The sequence below is a fragment of the Protopterus annectens genome, chromosome 5.part0 (genome assembly GCF_019279795.1).
Source record: "Protopterus annectens isolate FY-2018-M chromosome 5.part0, PAN1.0, whole genome shotgun sequence".
In the NCBI taxonomy this organism is placed as follows: domain Eukaryota; kingdom Metazoa; phylum Chordata; order Ceratodontiformes; family Protopteridae; genus Protopterus; species Protopterus annectens.
In genome coordinates this window covers 323,466,074-323,486,247 of record NC_056735.1, presented here as the reverse complement: position 1 = coordinate 323,486,247, position 20,174 = coordinate 323,466,074, and the positions used below count along the sequence as shown (strand labels likewise).

Below are 20,174 nucleotides of genomic sequence, written 5' to 3'. Positions count from 1 at the left end.
AGTGGGGGGAAAATTAACAGGTGCTAGAGCTGGGGGCTCACAAGACTACACCCACACCCTTAGCAGCCTATCATCCAGGGGAAGGCTAAGGATGCAAACAATCTGTCGGCAGATTCTTAGGTCACTAGCTTTTATAATTTATCCACTGTGTCATAGTACTCGGTTGTGTGCTTTTTTTGACCCACTACAGAACACTTTGCTGGACTGCTGTACCTTGACTTAAAGGCACACATTTCTCCTGTTCAATAAAGCCCTTGACATTTCTGGCTCTACGGAAGGTTTACTTCATGAAAACAGCACATCATTCAAATAACGATACCACATCTTTACAGAGACAGAAGAGACAAACAAAGATAGCAATTCTTAAGTGGACTGTGCCACTCAGTCATACTTGGTGATCTTTTCTGGGAGACCTACGGAGCCTCAGAAAGATCTCCTGGAAAAACATTGTCAAAAAGGTTACAAAAAGGCTAAAACTCAATCAGTACAGTGCAACACAGTACACTCAGAACAGTCAAAAATATTAAGAACAGAATCCCAGTTTGGACACATCACTCTGGGACTCACATGGATAAGACCAATGGACAGATTATAGCTCAGTTTGCTGCAGTAAAAACAGATATATGTAGCAAATATTATACAGTATTTTCACCCTTTCCTGTCCAATATACTACCAATATCCACAAGACAGGGAGGTCAACTCCACTTTGGATACATCCTAAACCAGGCAAGGACCTCCAGAGCCCTGAAAGCCTGGTCAGGTGGACAAATGCCACCCTGCAAATGATTCCTCATCTTTGTGAATTATACTACAGAAGAGATCTTTATGACAAGCATATAAATTTATTCCAAGAAACAGAAAATCTACTTAGAGTGCTATCAAGCCAGAACCAGGCCTCTAACAGCCAATAAAAATGTAAAACAAAATAAGGTGACCAGAATTTAGTTAAAAAAAAAAACGGAGGACAACATGTAAGTTGTTGTCCTTCATAGCCGGGCTATCCTCATGACCATACCTCAGGACTAAAACGGTAAAGCTATGGGCTGCTAAATTGCCGAAATTATCTAGACAGACACTGACACAGTCTAACACAGTCTTGTGATTCCCTTAGCAATGACTCTTTTGATTAAAATTATGGGTTTTGCTTGCCCTACATGGTACTCTTTCAAAGGCTAAACAGAAATCTCTGCATAAAGGAATGCAAAGATATCACAACAGCAAAGGTAATGACCAGCACAAAGAGAATTTCAAGATACCAGAAAAGCAGGTTACAAAGTACAAGCACACCTGTCAATCATGAAACTCAGATCCCATGGAAGTATAGGGTCTTTTAGAGGTGGGCAAAGATGCAACACTTTAAAGAGCTTCTTGACCAGCCACAGATGGGCAAATATGTCTGCCCTCCACAAGGCCATGACAAGTAGAAACAGCTGAAATATGCTCTTTGGTTGTTCAGGTTTTGCCCATGTCACTGAATAAATGCCAGAGATAGGTCTGGCAAACCTGCAAGCTGACTAAATTCCATCAATACAGGAAACTGTTTTCACATGAAGAAATACGCCTAGTAAGTAGTAGGCTTCCTGGTGACCTAAGCTTACTGTACCATAGGCAGAATTGCCCATCAAGATCAAAGGTTGAATATCAGAAGCTAAACCTTTTAATACCATTTTTTTTCCATCCTGGAGGACACAAATGGAGACATTATGAAAAGCCTCCAAGTACAGGCAACATGAAATCACACCTTTGAATTTTTTTTTTAAATAACCTTTACAGTTAGGTGTGAGATCATGTAGATTGGTGGGGATGCATGCATTAACCTCACAAATAGGATGACAATGCATCCACATCCACCTTGCTTTTGTCATACTGAATGAAAAGTGAAATGTTGAGCCATGTTCACAGCAACTGCAAAAATATCACTTTCCAGGGTACCTCACACACTGAATATTCAAACTACAATACCTCTGTATCAAAAGCACTGAGAAAGGGCTGAAGTAGCAGCTCAAGTCTTCAACTTACTCACTTCCACGGTTTGAGAACCACAGGGTCTGATGCCTTTGTGACCTTCTGAAAGGTATACATCACACACACAAAGTACACATAGGCTTTTCTGAATAAATGAAGAATGGCCAAAGCAGTAGCTTCATCTCCAAGAATTTCAGGGTCAGAAAGGCTCTTCTCAGTTCCTAAGGGTTGATGTGCAGTCCCCTTCTCCTGTGGGGCCATGACTCCACGCCTAGGAAGACAAAATGCTGCAAGGGAGTTAGAAACAACTTATCTTGGTTTATTGGTCACCCCCAGCGACCACAACCATGCAAGTACCCAAAGGCGGCATTTCTTTCTATGAAGTCTCTCCATAGAGCAAGCAGACACTAACCATCCATGTAAGGAACATAGATGACTCCACTGCAAGGTTTCTGCCACACCTTGGTAAATACAGCAGGTACTTAAAGCTCAGATTGCAGCACTTTTGTATGTGAAGTGACCCATGAAGAACCAAGAGACTCACCTGCACTGACCCAAAGGAATTGTGTGTTTAAATTCATCCATGTCCCATGATAATATTCGCATAACCTGCAACAGCAAAAGCATGACTGCAAGCAAAGTCACCACTCAGAACCAAATGTGTCAAATATGCTCAATGATTGTCCCAAACATTAGTCTCCTCTGGAATAACAAAAGTATAAGAGTAACACACAAAGCCCCTCTACAGTTCCTTGCAACAGTACAGTTTGGGCTTGTACACCAAGCTCAACTAACAGCACTCCTGCCTCTTGGCAAAGTCCTTTCTGTTACAGAATCTAACAGCACAGAGCATGAAAACACCCAAAACTCTACTGGTCCTAAGTGTTGTCTCTCCAAGAAAAGTCAGCAGCCCCCTTTCACTGCACCATATGCAGTTCCAGACCATAGTCAAGACGGCTACAAGTTGGGCCATCAGTCATTCTCCTAGGTAAACAAGGAAATGCAGTAAAGAGCAACACAGTAGAATACTTCAGGGCATACCTCAGGTGATACAGGATTTACTCAGTACACAAAAGAAAGGAGTGACACGGGGGATGAAATTGCCCTCTAAAGTGGTAAAAACATGTTTTGACACTCCTTGAAAGATCTCAGCCATACCATCCTGTGGAAACATTTACCCAAGCCTTCAGCCCAAGCCCAATCACCAACACAATCAAAACTCACAAGCTTCCCTGGATGCCATACACAAGATTTGATTTAGTACTCCTAGACACCAGAATCAGGGGAAGTCAGGGAAATGTTCCATAGCTTGATACATTAAAGGAAACTGGAATATACAAAGAAGAAATGAGAAGTGGAAGAAAGTGTCAACATGGCAAAGGAGTGCACTCTTTTGTTCCACCTGTCTAGGGCTTTGAATTGAGTCTTAAAGCAAAGAAGCCAAACTTTCTCATTTATGGGACCTATGTCAGATGATGACTGAAAAGGCAAATAAAGGAATCTGCTTGTGAAAGTATGAGAAATGATTTACTTCATTCAGCCATGGGCTAGGCAAGGGCATCTGCAGTTCTTCAGACCATATGAGCAAGAGTCTGCCAAAACGGGTTCTGATCACTAGCTCAGTGGGTGGAATGACTCAGGGCTCCTCCCTGGTGCACATTTAGTGTTTCAGAGTTAAGGAAAGAGGGTGTAAGAACAAGCCACAGAGAACCTCAGAAGCATCAAGACATTTCCAAAGGAGGCATCCTATGAAACTAATATCAAGAGACCAGGATTCAAGGCTCTGCCCACAAACAATGGTATCTTAGTTCTCAGGAGCTTCAAAGAAGCCTAAGAAGGGAGACCCACAGCTCGCTAAAACTTCAAAAGTGAGATCAGAGACACAAACAAGGGTGACTGTTCAATGGTGTTTATTAGGAGGGAAATGATTCATAGGAGCATGCCCACCAAAAACAGAATAGAAGAGAGAGAAGCCCATGTGGGGCAGCTAAGCTGACAACATGCCATATCCTCTGAAAGTGTGGTTTCAACAAACTGTTGATCAATGTCTAAGTTTTGAGTTGCAGATCCTGAACTGGGACAAATTGGTGAGCCCTAATTTAGGCTGGGTAAATAGACACTCACAGGCAGAGGTGGAAAGTGTAAGGGGGGATCTTGAGTATGTCTTAACAATGACTGGTGGACTTGTATGACTGCTCCATGGGGACAGACAGTCAGCGTTCAGCTTCAGACTTTCAATGGGAAGCTGGGGCACTGCCTACACCCTTGAACCTCTCAAGGGTGGCAGAATGGTGTGTGCCTCCTCCAAACCCACCATCATCTGCTGAGGAGCAGAATGTAAATGGTCTTGAATTCTTTGCTCTAGATAATAAACTCCCCATCTCTGTAGCTGTGCTTTTTTACAAGCTTTAAGGTCCATGCAATGGTATTAGAAGATGGTTACAGGCTCCTCCAACCAGCTGTAGGAATAAGTACCTTCAACCTCCATCATTCACCTAAAAGTGAGTTATGCAAGGAGCTCCCCCAGATGTCTATGGGTGGCAAGGCTGAACTGTGGGCATCCAACGATGCTCCTCCTCATCACAGTAAAACAATATCTGAAAGGGTTTTACTAATCTGAAAGACAAAGATGCAATGGATTTGAACCAAGACAAGAAATGATGGAACTTTTTACTAATCTGTCAACATACATCAGGATCAAGATGCATACTTATGAGCAGAAATAAAAGAATGGGCATACTAAAGGGAACAGGGGACCCTACAGTCACATAATGAAGTTTTGGCATGTGCTAGCATACTATGCAGCAACATGGGTGCTTCCAAGAACATGCTGACCTGCAAGTGGTAAATATGAAATAAAGATAAATCTCAAAACCCATCATGGATGGTTTCTGCTACTAGATTGCTGAATTCAACATCATCTTCTGAACATATCTTAGAAAGTCTGTACTGTTAAAGCCAACAAAGGTCACTTCAATATCACAAAGTCTGCTAGACAGCCCTACATGTAAGCCACATCTTGCAGTGACCTCAAAAATTAGATGCGTGCAGAAGTAAAAGTGACATTCTGGAACAGTTATGTTTTCACTTCTAAGAAGTTTTTCAAATGAACCTCTCTTTGTTCTTACCCATCTAAGCTCAATGCACATTGAAACAATGTACTTTGTTTCCAAAGGTCCACAGCCAAGAAATGTCATTCATTAACCTCAACTTCTCCAACCTTTTCAGAGAAATCACCTGGAAAAAAAGTTACCTTATACTAGAGAAATTGCAGCAGAGATGGCACATGTGGTTGAAAGGAAAGCATCCTTAATAGAAAATTATCAAACAAGGAAAACCTGCAACAGTATATTAGGAAGCAGCTCTGGCAGTTCGCATAATCCACTAGTTGACTGACATGTGCTTCTCTACTATGCAAATATTACAGCTATACCAAACCTAGAACATAGGCTGAAAAATCTTTGAAAAAAGATTGCAAAAGGAAAAGAAACAATTTCCTTTTGTAATTGGTTAACCAAAGTCCTATACCACTAAATTCAGGCAAACTTTGCCTGAATAGTGGTAGTGTTACAGAGGACAAGGTGCATGATCGGGGTTAGGAGCACAGGCAGTGTTAGCACACATTACTAAGGATGTGCAGGGGAGCTTCACTGCAGCTTACATACTGTAAAACCTATTTCTGGATCAATTAATGTGGTTTTCAGCAGACTAAATTTACATAACTGGCCTCTGGAAACTCTGAAGTTAATGAAGTGGCACAAATTCCCTACACATTTTTTAAACCCTGAGCCAAAAAACATTGACAATTGGCAGTATATTTGCAAGCTCAGCTTCCACCTCTGCTAGTATTAGTGGTGAAAGGAAAGAACCTTGTGAGCAAAGAAAGCCCACTTCCTTTATGTGCAATTCTAAACGGGAACCAAATGTTATTGATGTCTGGCTATTAGGAGGACAAGTGATTTGAAAGCTTCATCAAGCAACAGTGGTGTGCAGATGAGTTGAGTGAAGACTGCCTGATGAATAGAACATATCAGTGAAGCTTAAGATTCAAAAACATTTCTGAATATTTTTAGAAATCACTCGGGAAATCCTAAGTGAGAGGGATATTACGCAAACAGACATGTTCTCAGACAGAAGTGTCCCTGTAAGTGTATTTGCAATTACGAGCTTTTTGATTAAAATGCACACTTCTCACCTGTACATGTTCTTAATATTTTCTGGTGGGATTACAATTTTTTCAGTCTTCAAAATTTGATGGACCAGCTCAGATAAATTGTAGCTTTTACACCGAATCAGCTCTTTAGCTGAAATCTGGATATCACAAATCATTCGGCCACAGGCAGCATTCCTCTCTGCAAAACCACTGCGTCCCTAGTTTTGTCATAGAAAAAGGTAACAAATTTACTGAAAAAAAATATAGTTATATCACTAACACAACATCCAAGTCCAAATACACTGTCACAGATGTCATAACACCAAAAAAGTGTTCAGAATATTCACCCTTATTTTACTTGGATTTTGAAAACAGAAGCCTTTCTACAGTTGGACAAAACCTGTCTGGATCAAGGCCTGTGACCTACAACTCAAAAACAACTCAATTGTAAGAGTAGAAAATAAAGATATTCCCCCCCAATGTGGTATTTGCTCTGCTCTGTTAATTCTGATCTGAAATAACTCACAAGATGCCAAACATATAACAAATGACCATACTGTGATGTGGCAAGAAAGAATAGAAGATGGTGCAGGTTACCTCTTCCTTATACAGGGAACATGCTAACATCACTGGGAAGGCATCAACAAGCTGACAGAGTAAATTTTCAGAGTTCCGGAAGTCAGGCTGGACACTGGATCTCACTTGTGAGACATATCTCAAACATCTAGAATGTAACAGTAATCCACACAATCATCATCCACAAGATTGTCTTTGTGAAGTTGCAGCAACTGGAATAAGGTGAACCCTGCCCTGTCCTGTCTTGTTTTGAGTAAATACTTTCTGTATCAATAGAATGCAAGAGGGGAGCTAATATCAGTTCCTTATCCCATGGAAAGGAGAAGGCAAATGGTTTTCATACTGAGCAGTTTTGCATTAAAGAGTAAAACACCAACTGGGTAGAGGGGACAGAGATCCACCTGCGGAAGACCCATTCATTTATTTGTTGAAGTACTGCAGGTTTCAGTTGCCACTCATAAGCCAGAAAGAACCGCCTCCTTAGACAATTTTGATAGTATGTTTAGACTTGTCAAGAAAATGCAGATAGAAAGCTGCCTAGTAACAACTAATTCACATTTGGAGTCTCTCTCTGCATAACAGGAAAGATTTGGTGCCTCCGTGTTTACTGATTAATGTTGTATTGTCACTATTAACCTGCAGTGGGGCATGGGCAACAATGTCTTGAAAGGCAACCAAAGTTCTGGCATTTGGCTTCATCAATGAGGTGATTTGGAGACACCTTTCCTGAGGAGTCCAATAACCCTGAACTGAAAGAATTGAGAAGTGTGCTACCCAAACAAAGAATATGCAGGCAATAAGAGCCAGTGACCCCTGAAATAATCCAATGTGTGCTTTAAATCAAGCCAACATGTCCAATTCAGTACAAGAATGCTTTCTTTATTCAAACAAACAAGTATAATATCAAAATATGGAAATGTAAAAATACATATAAAAACTGATTGTGCAAATGCCAACACCCGAACTATATATTATAAACACAAGAATAAATTTGCAAATATATGTATATATATATATATATATATATATATATATATATATATATATATATATATATATATATATATATATATATATATATATACACATATATATATATATATATACACATATATATATATATATATATATATATATATATATACATACATACAATATGCTTTTAAGATGCTTTTAAAAAGAATATACATATATATGTGTGTGTGTGTGATCGGGGGGAACCTTCCCCTTCCTCAAAATCTGTCTCTTTGGTGAGTGACACTGGTGGGGAGTCTTTGGTGAGTGACACTGGTGGGGAGTCTAAGTGCCTCCTTTTGCACGTGCGTTTGCGAGGAACCTCCTCAGTCAGAATTTCTGGAGAGGACTCGTCAACGTCCTGCTGCTCCCAAGCAGGAGCTTCCCAAGGCAAAACAGTGACAGACTGTCCCTGAGATGGCAGGATGACTGGGACTGCACCCAAAACAGAGGGAGTCGGGGCGGAGTCCGAGGACGAGATGGTCAAGAGTCTCGAAATCAAGAGAATCCTCTCCACCACATCGAAGGCCAAAGGAGAACAGACATCCTGCAAAAAGCCAGTAGGAGCTGTCCCTCTCTGAGCCGACGGGGGAGTCCCGAGCTGAGACTCCAGGTGCCAAGATACCAAGGGGAAGGGGCTGTGCTCGGACACATTTGGAGTAGACAACAGCCCCTATGATCAGACGCCGAGGCTACAGCTCAAAGAGCTCGTTGGATCTGACACTCTCAAGGCAATGGCCGGAGTCAAGGTACTGTTGGTGCTGACCTCTCAACCCAGAGGGTCCTCAGATCAAGAGGCTCTGAAACAGAAGGCCGGATTGGAGAAGGAGTAATCAAGGTAAAGAAAGACTGCAAGCTCCCCACTCTGGAGGGAGAAGGGCAGGCAAGACTCCCATCTGGATTTGGGTGCGGGTGAACTTCTGCATCATCCTATCCATCTCCGCCTCACTAAGGCTTCGGGTGGAGCAGGCTACAGACACCAGTCTGGAGTGACGGTGATGGGAAGCCCGCAAAGGAGACCGGATCTGAGATTCCTCCAACTCAGGGAAAAACCTGGGAGAGTGGAGCCGGGGAGATCCTGGCCTGGTAGTTGGCCTAGATTTTGCAGGTGGCCCGGCTGGAGCCGAGCAGTCTGGAGACCACTCTCTTGGCCTGTCCTTTTTTGACTTCTCTTCCCCGGTCCTCTTGGTGGGAGTTTTGAGTTTCAGAGACTGGGGAAAAGGTAGCTGAGTCTGAACCAGGAGCTGGGGGCACAGGGGCTACCTCCCCTGTGGAGGGAACTAGGCCCTTCAGGATAAGCTTATCCCACCTGTCCTTCAGTGCCCTGGGGTTAAATCAAGCACACACAGAACAGAAGGTTTGTAGATGGAACACGCATACACTCACTCTAAAGGAAAGATCAGAAAGGAAGAAACTTTTTTTTTTTTTTTTTACTGACTACCTGCGCGAAGGGGAGGTAGAAAGTAGAGACAGAAAAAGATCAAAAGACAGAGAAATTAGCCCAAAAAACACTCACTCACCCAAATAATTCATTAAGAGCTCAGACCACGATATTTACTTTTCAGCAGCAAATAAGATCTGAAGGGAGGAAGGAGACAGGAGCATTGTGGGCAAGGGGAGGAGCTTTGAGCTTGGATCAGATTCTGGATATGCAGCCAAGTCGGATCCAATACGGATCCATAAACCACAGGATGAAGATCAAATGAAGTCAACTACTTCAGATCTTGTCTTCATGATTGGTCTGTCTTTGGAATGAAAAATATTAAGAAATCTAAGAATCCTTCTTGTTAGTAAATGCAGGGGTATGGAAAAGGAACCTTATTTATGCTCCTCTGGAACCCAGTGTATTACCTTAAACAGTGATTGCTCCATGAGCACTAAGGGTCTGCTGAAACCGTTTTTATCAATTTGCTCTTTCCAAAGTTCTTGCAAAAAATACTGGGATTATAACCTTCACAGACTTTCTGGATCACCTATCTTTTACAAGAAGTAGATTCCCAGGGTTGCAAATAGCAGATGAAACCGTCTCCAAGGGCAGTGGATGCAGAGAGGTCTAGATTTCAGAAAACTTTGACTTGTCACCCAAAGTACATGAGAAGATCTGCCCGTCCTTGTATGGTTTCTGAGTGGGGGGTTCTGTGCAAAGCTATTCACTTATGGTGATGTTCCTAAAAAACTGTGAAGTAGTTGCTGAAAGGTAGGTTTAATACACATCCTAGTTTGTCTTTCCTCTGCACATCTCCTAGGTTACTGTTAACAGGTTTCCTAAAGAAACTCTGTAAAAATTAAGTATCAAGAAAAAAGAAGTTATGTACCTACCATAACGTTCCATGTTAGTTGTCCATCTCGCCTTCCTTCTTGTAGGATGGGTTCGGAGCTGATCCTCAGCTCCGACTCAGCCACTTACTATAGCTCGAGAGCTCTTTACTGGCTCAAGGCTACCCCTTATCCCAGAATGCCCAGCATCAGCTACCCAGATCTCATTTGAGGTAGCTCGCACGACATAATTATAGAAAATAATCCATTAATAGACCTGGATATACAGTTTATATTCATGGTTTGGTTAGGAAATAACTAGAAACAAAACAAATTAGCCAGTGAAACCATTGAGAAACTCCTTTCAATCCCCGAGGAAGGTGGACGGAGGGAGGGACGCAAGGAAGGTGAGATGAAGGACAACTAACATGGAACGTTATGGTAGGTACATAACTTCTTTATGTTAAGTTACCCAATCTCGCCTTCATTCTTGCTGGATGGGACAGCGTCCCTAGCACCTAAATCCTGGGTGGCTCATTGGAACAGACTCTACAGAACTGTGGAACCAAAGGAAGCCCTTCCCTGGGAGACCACATCTACTTTGTAATGAGAAATGAATGTATGAGGATCTGCCCAAGCAGCTGCTGTATAAACTGAATCTATGGGCAATCTAGACTGAAACGCTACTGAAGTAGCTACTGACCTGGTTGAATGACCTTTGGGTTTTGCTGGAAGATCTTTTTGTCGTAAATGGTAGGTATGGGCTATGGTGTCTGATAACCATTTTGACAATGTTACTTTAGAAACTGGAAGGCCTTGTTTGTTGTTAGCAAATGAAAGGAACAACTGATCTGATTTTCTCATCTCTTTAGTTCTACGTGGATAGAAACGCAGTTGTCTATGCACATCCAGCTGGTGTAATCTGTATTCTGCCTTGTTGGAATGATTAGGGAAAAAGACAGGAAGGTCAATGGATTGGTTCAAATTATGTTCTGAACAAACTTTAGGTAGAAAAAATTGGTTGGTTCTCAGAGAAACTCTGTCTTTGTGAAAAACTAGGTATGGAGGGCGAACACACAGTACATGAAGTTCTGAAACACGTCTGGCAGAAGTGATAGCAACTAAGAAGAGAGTTTTCCAAGAGAGAAATTTCAGGGAACATGATGCTGCTGGTTCAAAGGGTGGCAGTATCAAGGAGGCCAGAACCAAATTGAGATCCCCAAGGTGGAAGCGGCTCTTTTACTGGGGGTCTAAGTAGAGATGTACCTCTCATGAAGGCCTTACAGAGTTTGTGAGACATTATGTTGGAGTTAGAGACTCCGACATGAAAATTTGAAATGGAAACTAATTGTACTCTGATGGTAACAGCCACTGCACCAGAATGAAACAGTTTTGCTAAGAAATCCAAAATCTCATGTATAGGAGCTGTAAAAGGATCTAAATTTCTGGATTCTGCCCAGTAAGAGAATCTTCTCCATTTGCTAGCACAGACTTTCCTGGAAACAATAATATCATGCACTGCTGGGGAAATACTAGGGAGCCTGGCTAGGATTGGGAGTAGAGTAACCAAGCTGAGAGCTTGAGAGATTGGAGGGATTGGTGTAGCCCACCTGATTGATGAATCAAGAGGTCCGATACTAGGTCCAGAATCCAAGGCTGGGCTAGAAGGTGGGGGTGAAAGAATGGAAACCAAAGCTGTCGAGGCCAATAGGGGGCAATGAGGACCATTTTGCAACCCAACGATTTTGCTTTCTGAATGACTTTTGGAATTAGGGGAAAAGTGGGAAATGCATAAAGGAGTCCCTGAGGCCAATTGTGGACTAGAGCGTCCCTAGGTGTCTGACCTGGAGGAGGAACAAGGGAGAAGTAGCGGCTGCATTTGTTGTTGAGGGGAGAGGCAAAGAGATCGAAGCAAGGCTGGCCCCAGTTGCAAAAAATTAAGATCCACAATTTCCTGCTTCAGAGACCACTCGTGAGGCATGAGGATCGCCCTGTTGAGCCTGTCCACTATTACGTTGGATGTCACAGGGATATGCGTTGCTGTCAGAAAACGTTGGGAGGAAATCACCCATTGCCACAGTCTGAGGGCCTCTCAGCACGGTTCTGCCCTGTCTGTTGATGTACCAAACCACTGACATATTGTCCGTCTGTATTGCAATAGTCCCGGCAGCGAGAGTCTTGAAGAGCATGCAACACTAGGAGCACCGGTTTCATCTCCAGGACGTTGATGTGCAAGTGGTACTCGTGAAGTCGCCAAGTGCCTTGGACCGTCTTCCCTAGAATATGCCCCCCTATCAGGGAATCGTCCGTGGTCACTGTGACGACCGGATGTGGATTCATGAAAGGTCTGCCCTGAGTAACTAGTGGGGAGACCATCCACCAGGAAAGGTGTCTTTTGCAAGATACCGTAATTAGCATCATGTGAGACATGGGTAATTCCTGGAAGGACCATTGTGTGAAAAGAAGCCACTGAGGGATTCTCATGTGGAAGCGTGCTAAGGGAAGTAGAAGAATGGCTGCTGCCATGGACCCTAGAGCTTGAAGATCATATTTGGCTTGAATTCTTTTGCTCCTCAGGAAAAGTGACACCTGTTTTCGAATAATGGAAACTCTTTCCTGAGGAAATTTTACAATTATTTTTCTTGTGTTTAGCTTTACTCCTATGTATGTAATAGACGGACAGGGCAACAAGGCAGATTTTTCGAAGTTTATTGCGATGCCTAGTTGAGCACAGGATGTGATGGTATAATCTCGTGCCTCTATAAGTTGTTGCCTGGTGGTAGCAGTGATGAGCCAGTCGTCCAGATAAGGAAACACCTGGAATCCTAGACATCTCAGGTGAGCCGTGACTACTGCCATGCATTTGGTGAACACCCTTGGTGGCTGTGGTGTGACCAAAGGGCAAAGCTCTGAATTGGTAATGACTGGCCCATAGCCAGAAGCGTAGAAATTTCCTGGACCGTCTGTCCATTTTTATATGATAGTACACGTCCTGAAGATCTATGGAGCACATCCAATTGTCCTGACCCAGAAAGGGGAGAATGGACTGCAGTGCTACCATCCGGATCTTTTCTTTTTGAACAGATTTGTCTAACCTGCTCAGATCCAGAATTGGTCTCCAGTCCCCTGTCATTTTGGGCACTAAAAAGAATCTCGAGTAAATTCCGGATCCTACTTGGTCTGCGGGGACTTCCTGGATGGTTCTTTTTCCTAGCAGTCTTGAAACTTCTGTGACTGCCTGATCACTTAGATTGGGTGGAACATCTGGAATGGATTTTTTTTTAAACAAAAGGGGGTTGATGAAAGGGAATCTTGTAACCTCCAGATATAATGGCTAGTACCAATTTGTCTTTTGTAATATTTTGCTAGGCGATTGAGTACAATGAAAACCTTCCCCCGACTGCCTCCAGAGTTGAGCAGTCGGGCATCCCTTCAGGGATGTTGATAGGGCTTGGAAGAGAATGCATCTCTGTCACCCTGATTTTGCAGACCCCCTCTGCCACGAGGGCAGTGTCTGCCATTGTTATTTCCCCCTCTGCCACTGGGGGGGAAAAAAATCACCATGTGCATCAGACAAGGGTCCCTGGGATTTTCAAAACCACATCTTTCCACCTTTCTGACCCTTTGGGTATTGGTCTGGTAGGAGTGGAAAAATGGACGCCCACATCAGAGAGCATTTTGCCTTCTTGCTGGCACCTGGTAAGCGTGTCTTTCAGCTGAGACCCAAAGAGAGAGACAGAGAGAGAGGAGCCATCAAAGGAGGTGTTGGTGAAGAACGCTCTGAAAGGTTCCACAAACTGACACAGCCGCAGCCAAGAATGTCTCCTAAGAGCCTCTTCTGTTCCTGCAGCTCTACTCGCTCCATCGGCTGTGTATGAAATAAGCCTCATGGAGGAGTTGACTACTGAATTAAGAGTCGCCAGCTGGGTAGCTACCATGGCTGAAGCTCCCTCGGCTGTAGGATCTTATCTCCAAGCTCTTTTAGGAGATTCCCTCTGAAGCCTAGTAAAATGGGAAAGATAGTTCAGGGACCTAAGGGAGAAAGTCGCTGATGAAAACATCGGCTTCCCATATCTGTCCATCGTACAAGAGTCTATTCGGTGGATGGACAGATGAGGAGGTTTCAGCTAACTCTGTATTTGTGGCTGCTGCTACCACCATGGCATCAACTGGGACACTTAGTTAAGAACTGTTTGTCTTGGGGAGCTGTGATGAATTTATTGGGTCTCCTCGAGACAGGTTCCATGGAATCTGGAGCTGACCAAGCCTTTTGAGACACTACAGACATGAGTGGATCAAAAGGCGAAGACACCCAGGAGGTGAAAGGTTGGGAACCAAATGCGTCCAGGTATACAGACTCGTCCTCTGAGGAGGCTAGGGAAGTCCAGCTACACCTCTGCCTGAGGATCTCAAGGATGTCCAAAAAGGAAACATCTTCAGAGGGGGACCTTGGGGACCCCTCAGATTCATCCAGGTCTGTATCCGAGGTGACAGACTCAGTGGAGTCTTGGTGCTTCCTCTTGCACTTTTTCTTCTGGAAAGCCTGCTCAGAATGCTCTGGGAGGTTTCAGAAGAAGAGGGTTCACCCAAAGGAGTTTCCTGTGGCATAGGTTCCTTACACTTTGGGGCTGGAGGAGCAGAGGTTGTCACAGGCACAGAGGGGGACAGAGCTGATGGAGCCGATAGTGAAGTCATCTGTGGGGACAGCACTCTGCGTGACTTCGAAGACACCACGGTCTCGACACAAGGAGGACTTCAGCTCTGAAGACACAGGAATCCCACCCTGCGCCGAAGACGATGGCTCAGAGGTCGATGTGGGAGCAGAGCTCAACTGAGCCGACTCTCCGAGAGGGAGCGCGGGGTCGGACAAGTGTCCTATGCCACTTCCCCCCTTGGAGCAGACGAGAGAGCTTCAGCACCCAGATACCTCGAGGGGAGGAAGAACCAAGGTAATCGGAGCCGAAGAGGATGTCATCGGAGCTGAAGGAACCACTATCGGAGTGTCCATGGACTCCGGCTCTGAACTAAGCATAGTCGGAGGAGGAATCGAAATCGAAGCAGATGGAGCCGAAGCCTGTTGAGGTGGGTTCGAAAGCATTTTAGCAAGAGCCTGTGACTTCAGCAACCTACTGACCAATCTCTCCATCTGATCAGATAACCTCGAGGATCGAGAGGAGTGGGAAGACGAGCGATGATTGGACTTACTTTGAAGTAAGGTTGATTGTGGCACAGAGTGAATCGGCTCCAATGAAGGAGACCTAGCTCGTTTGTGTCTCCGAGACGGCTCCGAAGTAACAACTGGAGCCGACGGAGGGGTAGTCTTGTCGTTGCCAGATGGCACCGACACACGGTTTGTAAAGCTCACAGGTCGGTTCTGAACATGGAGCCGACAGCTTGACTGGTTTCAAAGGTTTCACTGGCTGAGATGCTTCAGCCGGAGAATCCTGTTTTAACAATCCACAGAGGATAAGCTTGTTTTTCCCCTCCTGCAGGAGCCTTGGACTAAAGGCATGACAAATAGCTCAAAAGTCCTGCAGGTGCAGAGCCCCCAAGCAGTAAACACAACTAGTGTGCCCATCTGTCAGAGACATCTTCTGACAGCACGCATCACACTTTTTAAAACCAGAGGTTTTAACTTCCTTAGACATTTTACCAAAAGATTAATAAAGACCTTAAAGGAGACCCTCTAACTTAAAAGGCTGTCCTTGGGGGGGCTCTCTAAGTTAAATGAGTTCAGGGGATAAAATAAGGCCTAGCGACTAAGGGACGACAGCCAACACAGCACAAAGAAACATAGCAAGGACGAGATAAGGGGTTTACAATAAAAGAAACTTACAAAACTACAAGAGAGAAAATATAGGGGAAAAAATTATACTAAGTTTGAGCCAGTATTGCTCGCAACCTCCCAGCTAAAGCGGCAAACGAGATCTGGGTAGCTGACGCTGGGCATTCTGGGATAAGGGGTAGCCTCGAGCCAGTAAAGGCATCTCAAGCTATAGTAAGTGGCCGAATCGGAGCCGAGGATCGGCTCCGAATGCATCCAGCAAGAAGGAAGGTGAGATTGGACAACTTAACAACTAAATCTTTACATCTGCATGATAAGACTTTGTTCTGAGACAGGTATGCGTAAGCACAACTGCTACATTTATACATGCAGGATTGCACATACTACATCACACATTTTAGAATGAGTACAGCAATCAACTGCTGTGGCACTGAGTTTATCTAGTGCATCGCCAACACTACCTTCTAGCAGACACTGAAAAGTTTCCTACACACAACTCAAATCAGAGCTTGGAGCGAAAACTACATGACCAAGGTAATTCAAGAATTTAATGGAGAGAACACGATGAATGTGCATACCTTTTGGTGACATGCAAGACTTTCAAATGCCTGATAAAAGGTAATCTAGCCAAAAAAAAAGCATTTTTAAGAGAAGAAGGAAAGTGAATTAATAGAAAGATCAGCTTTGGGGCCGCTATATATACTCCAGACTATCAAGTGGAGCTCTGCAGTTTGACTCCTGTTTTGGAAACAGGACTGCTGGCTCTTAAGCCACTGGAGGTTCAAGACAAAGAAAGAGCAGTCTTCTGAACCACTTTGTAGTTGTCATTAGTGAGCAGAGCAATCCAATTATCATATAAAAGAGGGCGAGGGGTAGCTATACAACTTGAAAAATGCCTTCAAAGTGGCACCCTGAGACCTTGCATGGATTTCCTTCAATATACATCAAATCCTCATGCCTGCTCTCTTGCAACAAGCAACAGACTTTCAGAAAGACAAAGCAGGACTTTCCTAAATCCAATGGGTAACTACCACCAAGACAAAATGTCTGACAGGATAATTTCCGATCTACTAAGCCAGTAAGTTTGAATTGGTCATGAACTGTTATAAGCCAACCTATCTGACTATGGTAAATCAGACTAAATAAAAATTATAATAATTAAAACAATGAAAACTAAAATGATCAAAACAATCTATAGGTTATAAACTTTGCTTTTGTTGAAACATCACTATAGTAAGCACTTTTGTCCCCACCTGGAACTTCTTCAGATTGTAGCAATACAGAGCAGTTTACTATTAAACAATGCAGAATTAACCATGCAACCAATCATTTGGATACCTGAATTAATTCTGTAAAACCCTTCTACTTACAAACATGTTACAATTCTCCATGCCATTAAACTGGACTCATGACAGCTGTTCATTTTGACTACTCCCTCCAGTTCAACAATTCTTCCAGTGCAAAGAAAAACAGACAACCATCAGTGGAAGACTTCACGTCCAACAAGCTCTAAGTAAAACAAAAACGAAGGACACAAAGAATGGCAGGAACAAATATTTAATAGGTGTATAAAACAATAAAATAAAACTGATAAAACTGGACAAGGGCTTTCACACACCACTTAACAGTGCTTCCTCAGATCCTTAGTAAAAAAGTTACAATTCCAATAAATTTTATTACATAATGTACCGATAAAAAAACGAACTCACATGCTCATGGAAAAAAGGAGGACTGATCAACCAACCAATCAACACCATTGGAACATATTCACTTATCCCAACAATGTAAAGAGATGCATTGTATCTGACTAGATTAAAGGGATACACCACCAGAAACATGCAAAACAACTAAAATTAACATAATTCATAATGGGAATAACGACAAAAAACGAAACAGTAATAATCGCAACACAAAATTAGCTTGACGCTGTACTAAATCACCTAAATAAGGGATGTGACTTTAGACTTCAGTGGTACTGTATCATTCAAACCGTACCCTCTATCTGCCTGTAACATAATTAGCCATCGGAGCTGCTTCCTCAGTCTTATTAACAATGTCACCCATCCTTGCATCTTCTCTAATGAACTGTAGAACTAAACACAAAACCGGATATGATCTTTCCGTGTTAATGACATGTCTAGCTAAAGCATTCTTACTGTTCGACATCCTATCTTCATAAATGTGCTCACAATCCTGCTCAGACAGCCATTTGTCTTTCCTACATAAAAAGATGAACAGATAGTGCATCTTGCTAAATAGACTATTAGTAGTGGCAGAACTAGCATAAAAGTGTGTAAAACCATATAAACGACCTGTAGAAGGATGTCTAAAACAATTAGCATTAATATTAACATATGCACAATGATTGCAATTCCTGTAAGGGAAGGTTCCCGATAGATCTGCCCTCTCAACCACATCAGGCTTCCTATAACATAACATTCTTTAATTACTTCCTATTCTTGAATAAAAACTTAGGTTGTGGGCTTACAATTGTCTGATGGCATCATCAGCTAAGAATATATGCCAATCCTGTCTAAAATATCACAAATGGAATTCACATCAGACAAAAAGGAAAGGGGGACAAACAAGGCTATGCTGACCATTCTAGGGCAAGTTCTACTAATGGTATCATGATTACTCATAAGATACGGTCTGGCTCTACCACTTCTATCTATAATGTTAAATGATAATAACTGATCAACTTTATCACAGGAATAAATCCTAGCTAAAAGATCTGTCTTGAATTCAAACATGTACCAATAAACGCAAGACGAACAAGGTAACCAAGTAACCACAGGAAAAGTACTGATTCCAAACGGAGATACTTCCACAAGTTTTATTACTTGTAAGCACGAAATGCAATATAACGAACTGTGAACTTGCGTACAAAAACAAGAACAGAAAACAAAGTAAAAAGTGAAGCGCTTTTCGTCTGGATAATATCTGGACTTCTTCAGACATTCGGTTACCTCTCACAGCGAGTTTAAATAAACTCCTGTATGTAACTCAACCAATCAAGTCACAGACAGTTCTCGTAGTAAGCGGTTCAAATCACAGTGACCTTTTCCAACCATTTAACCAGCATAAAACTTTAAATTTCACATTTCACTTACATATATCTTAAAATTAAAAGTAAGGTAAATAAACTACTAAATTAACATAACCAACTCTAAACCCTGAGATCGTTTGTTATACATTTAAAAATAAAAAAAAAAATGCACGTGCACTTTTCGTATGATGTCAAGTATTAATCAATATTATAAAAATATTCCCTGAAAATCCAAACTCTTTCATCATGTCCTGGTTAAAACCAGTGCGTGATCCATTTAAAATTGTTGTTTACAACACAGATACTATTGTTATAAAAGTGTAAAAGTATATGTTAATATAATAAAACATTTTTATATATTAATGTAATAAAAAAGTTTTTATATATATAGTAGAATCTAGCTTGAGTGAACTATAGGTGCTGTGTATTAGCGTTCTTTTCCATCTCTACTTTACATCTAATCATAGGCTACTAGTCAGCTTAAAGTACACTAATTATTTCTAACTTTTTCTTTAATCTTTTTTTCTTTCTCTTCCTTTTTACTTTTGTTCTTTCTCTCTTATCTGTAATTCCACGTTAAAAGGCAATATAGGTATAAGTAACTTAATCGGGGTTACCTCCCCTAGGTGTACTTAACCCTAAATTTAAATGCATGTTGTTATTCTGTTCTTTTACAGTATTTTCAGGTAACCAAAGGTGTCCTTCCAAGTAAGCTAAAACGGAAGTAGTTATTCGTTAGGGGTTAATTTCCCCAAGTAGGTCACCTAAATAAACTTTTTAGTTTCAATATACAAGAAATCGAACAGGTCTCATTCAATCCTGGTTCCATACATGCTCCTAACCGTAACTGCCAGTTTAGTTCACTTTTTTTCTAGTAAAAGCCTAACCAAACTATCATTAATGCAGTTACCACTTCTTGTCTTATAGTTTATCTTAGAAATAATCTTAAACTGAAAGGTGTGCCCTGCATTTTGATCGCAGTGTTGTGCCAATGCATTGTTGTAATTTTTCTTTTTTTATTGCACAAGTGTGTTCATATATTCGATCCCTCAATCTGCGATCTGTTTTACCCACATAAAATGCAGGGTACACCTGGCATTCAGCTAAACAAACCACTGATTTTGTATTACAATTATAAATACCATGAATATGGAAAATTTCATTCCTAATCCTGTAAATGTTGTCGCTATTTATAAAATTGCACTGTTTACATATACCACATTTACGTGTCCCTCCTTTGTTGTTTTTTACTTTATATTCTGTTTCCAAAAGCAGTTTTAAATTTAAACCCCGCTTAAAGGTTATAATCGGGTTTTCACCTATTTTCGTAAAAATGTCTTTGTTAAGAGATAAATAGAACCAACACTTTCTTATT

The 20,174-nt window shown here is 42.0% G+C and overlaps 1 protein-coding gene across 1 annotated transcript in view; it reads right to left on the bottom strand.

Annotated features, from left to right (window-relative positions):
- The window catches only part of POLA1 (DNA polymerase alpha 1, catalytic subunit), a 3,104,727-nt gene that overhangs the window by 2,176,265 nt on the left and 908,288 nt on the right, over positions 1–20,174 (bottom strand). The window contains exon 20 of the mRNA XM_044072304.1: positions 6,162–6,337. Within this exon, the coding sequence (XP_043928239.1) occupies positions 6,162–6,337 (176 nt within the window). The remainder of the gene's footprint in view (positions 1–6,161; positions 6,338–20,174) is intronic.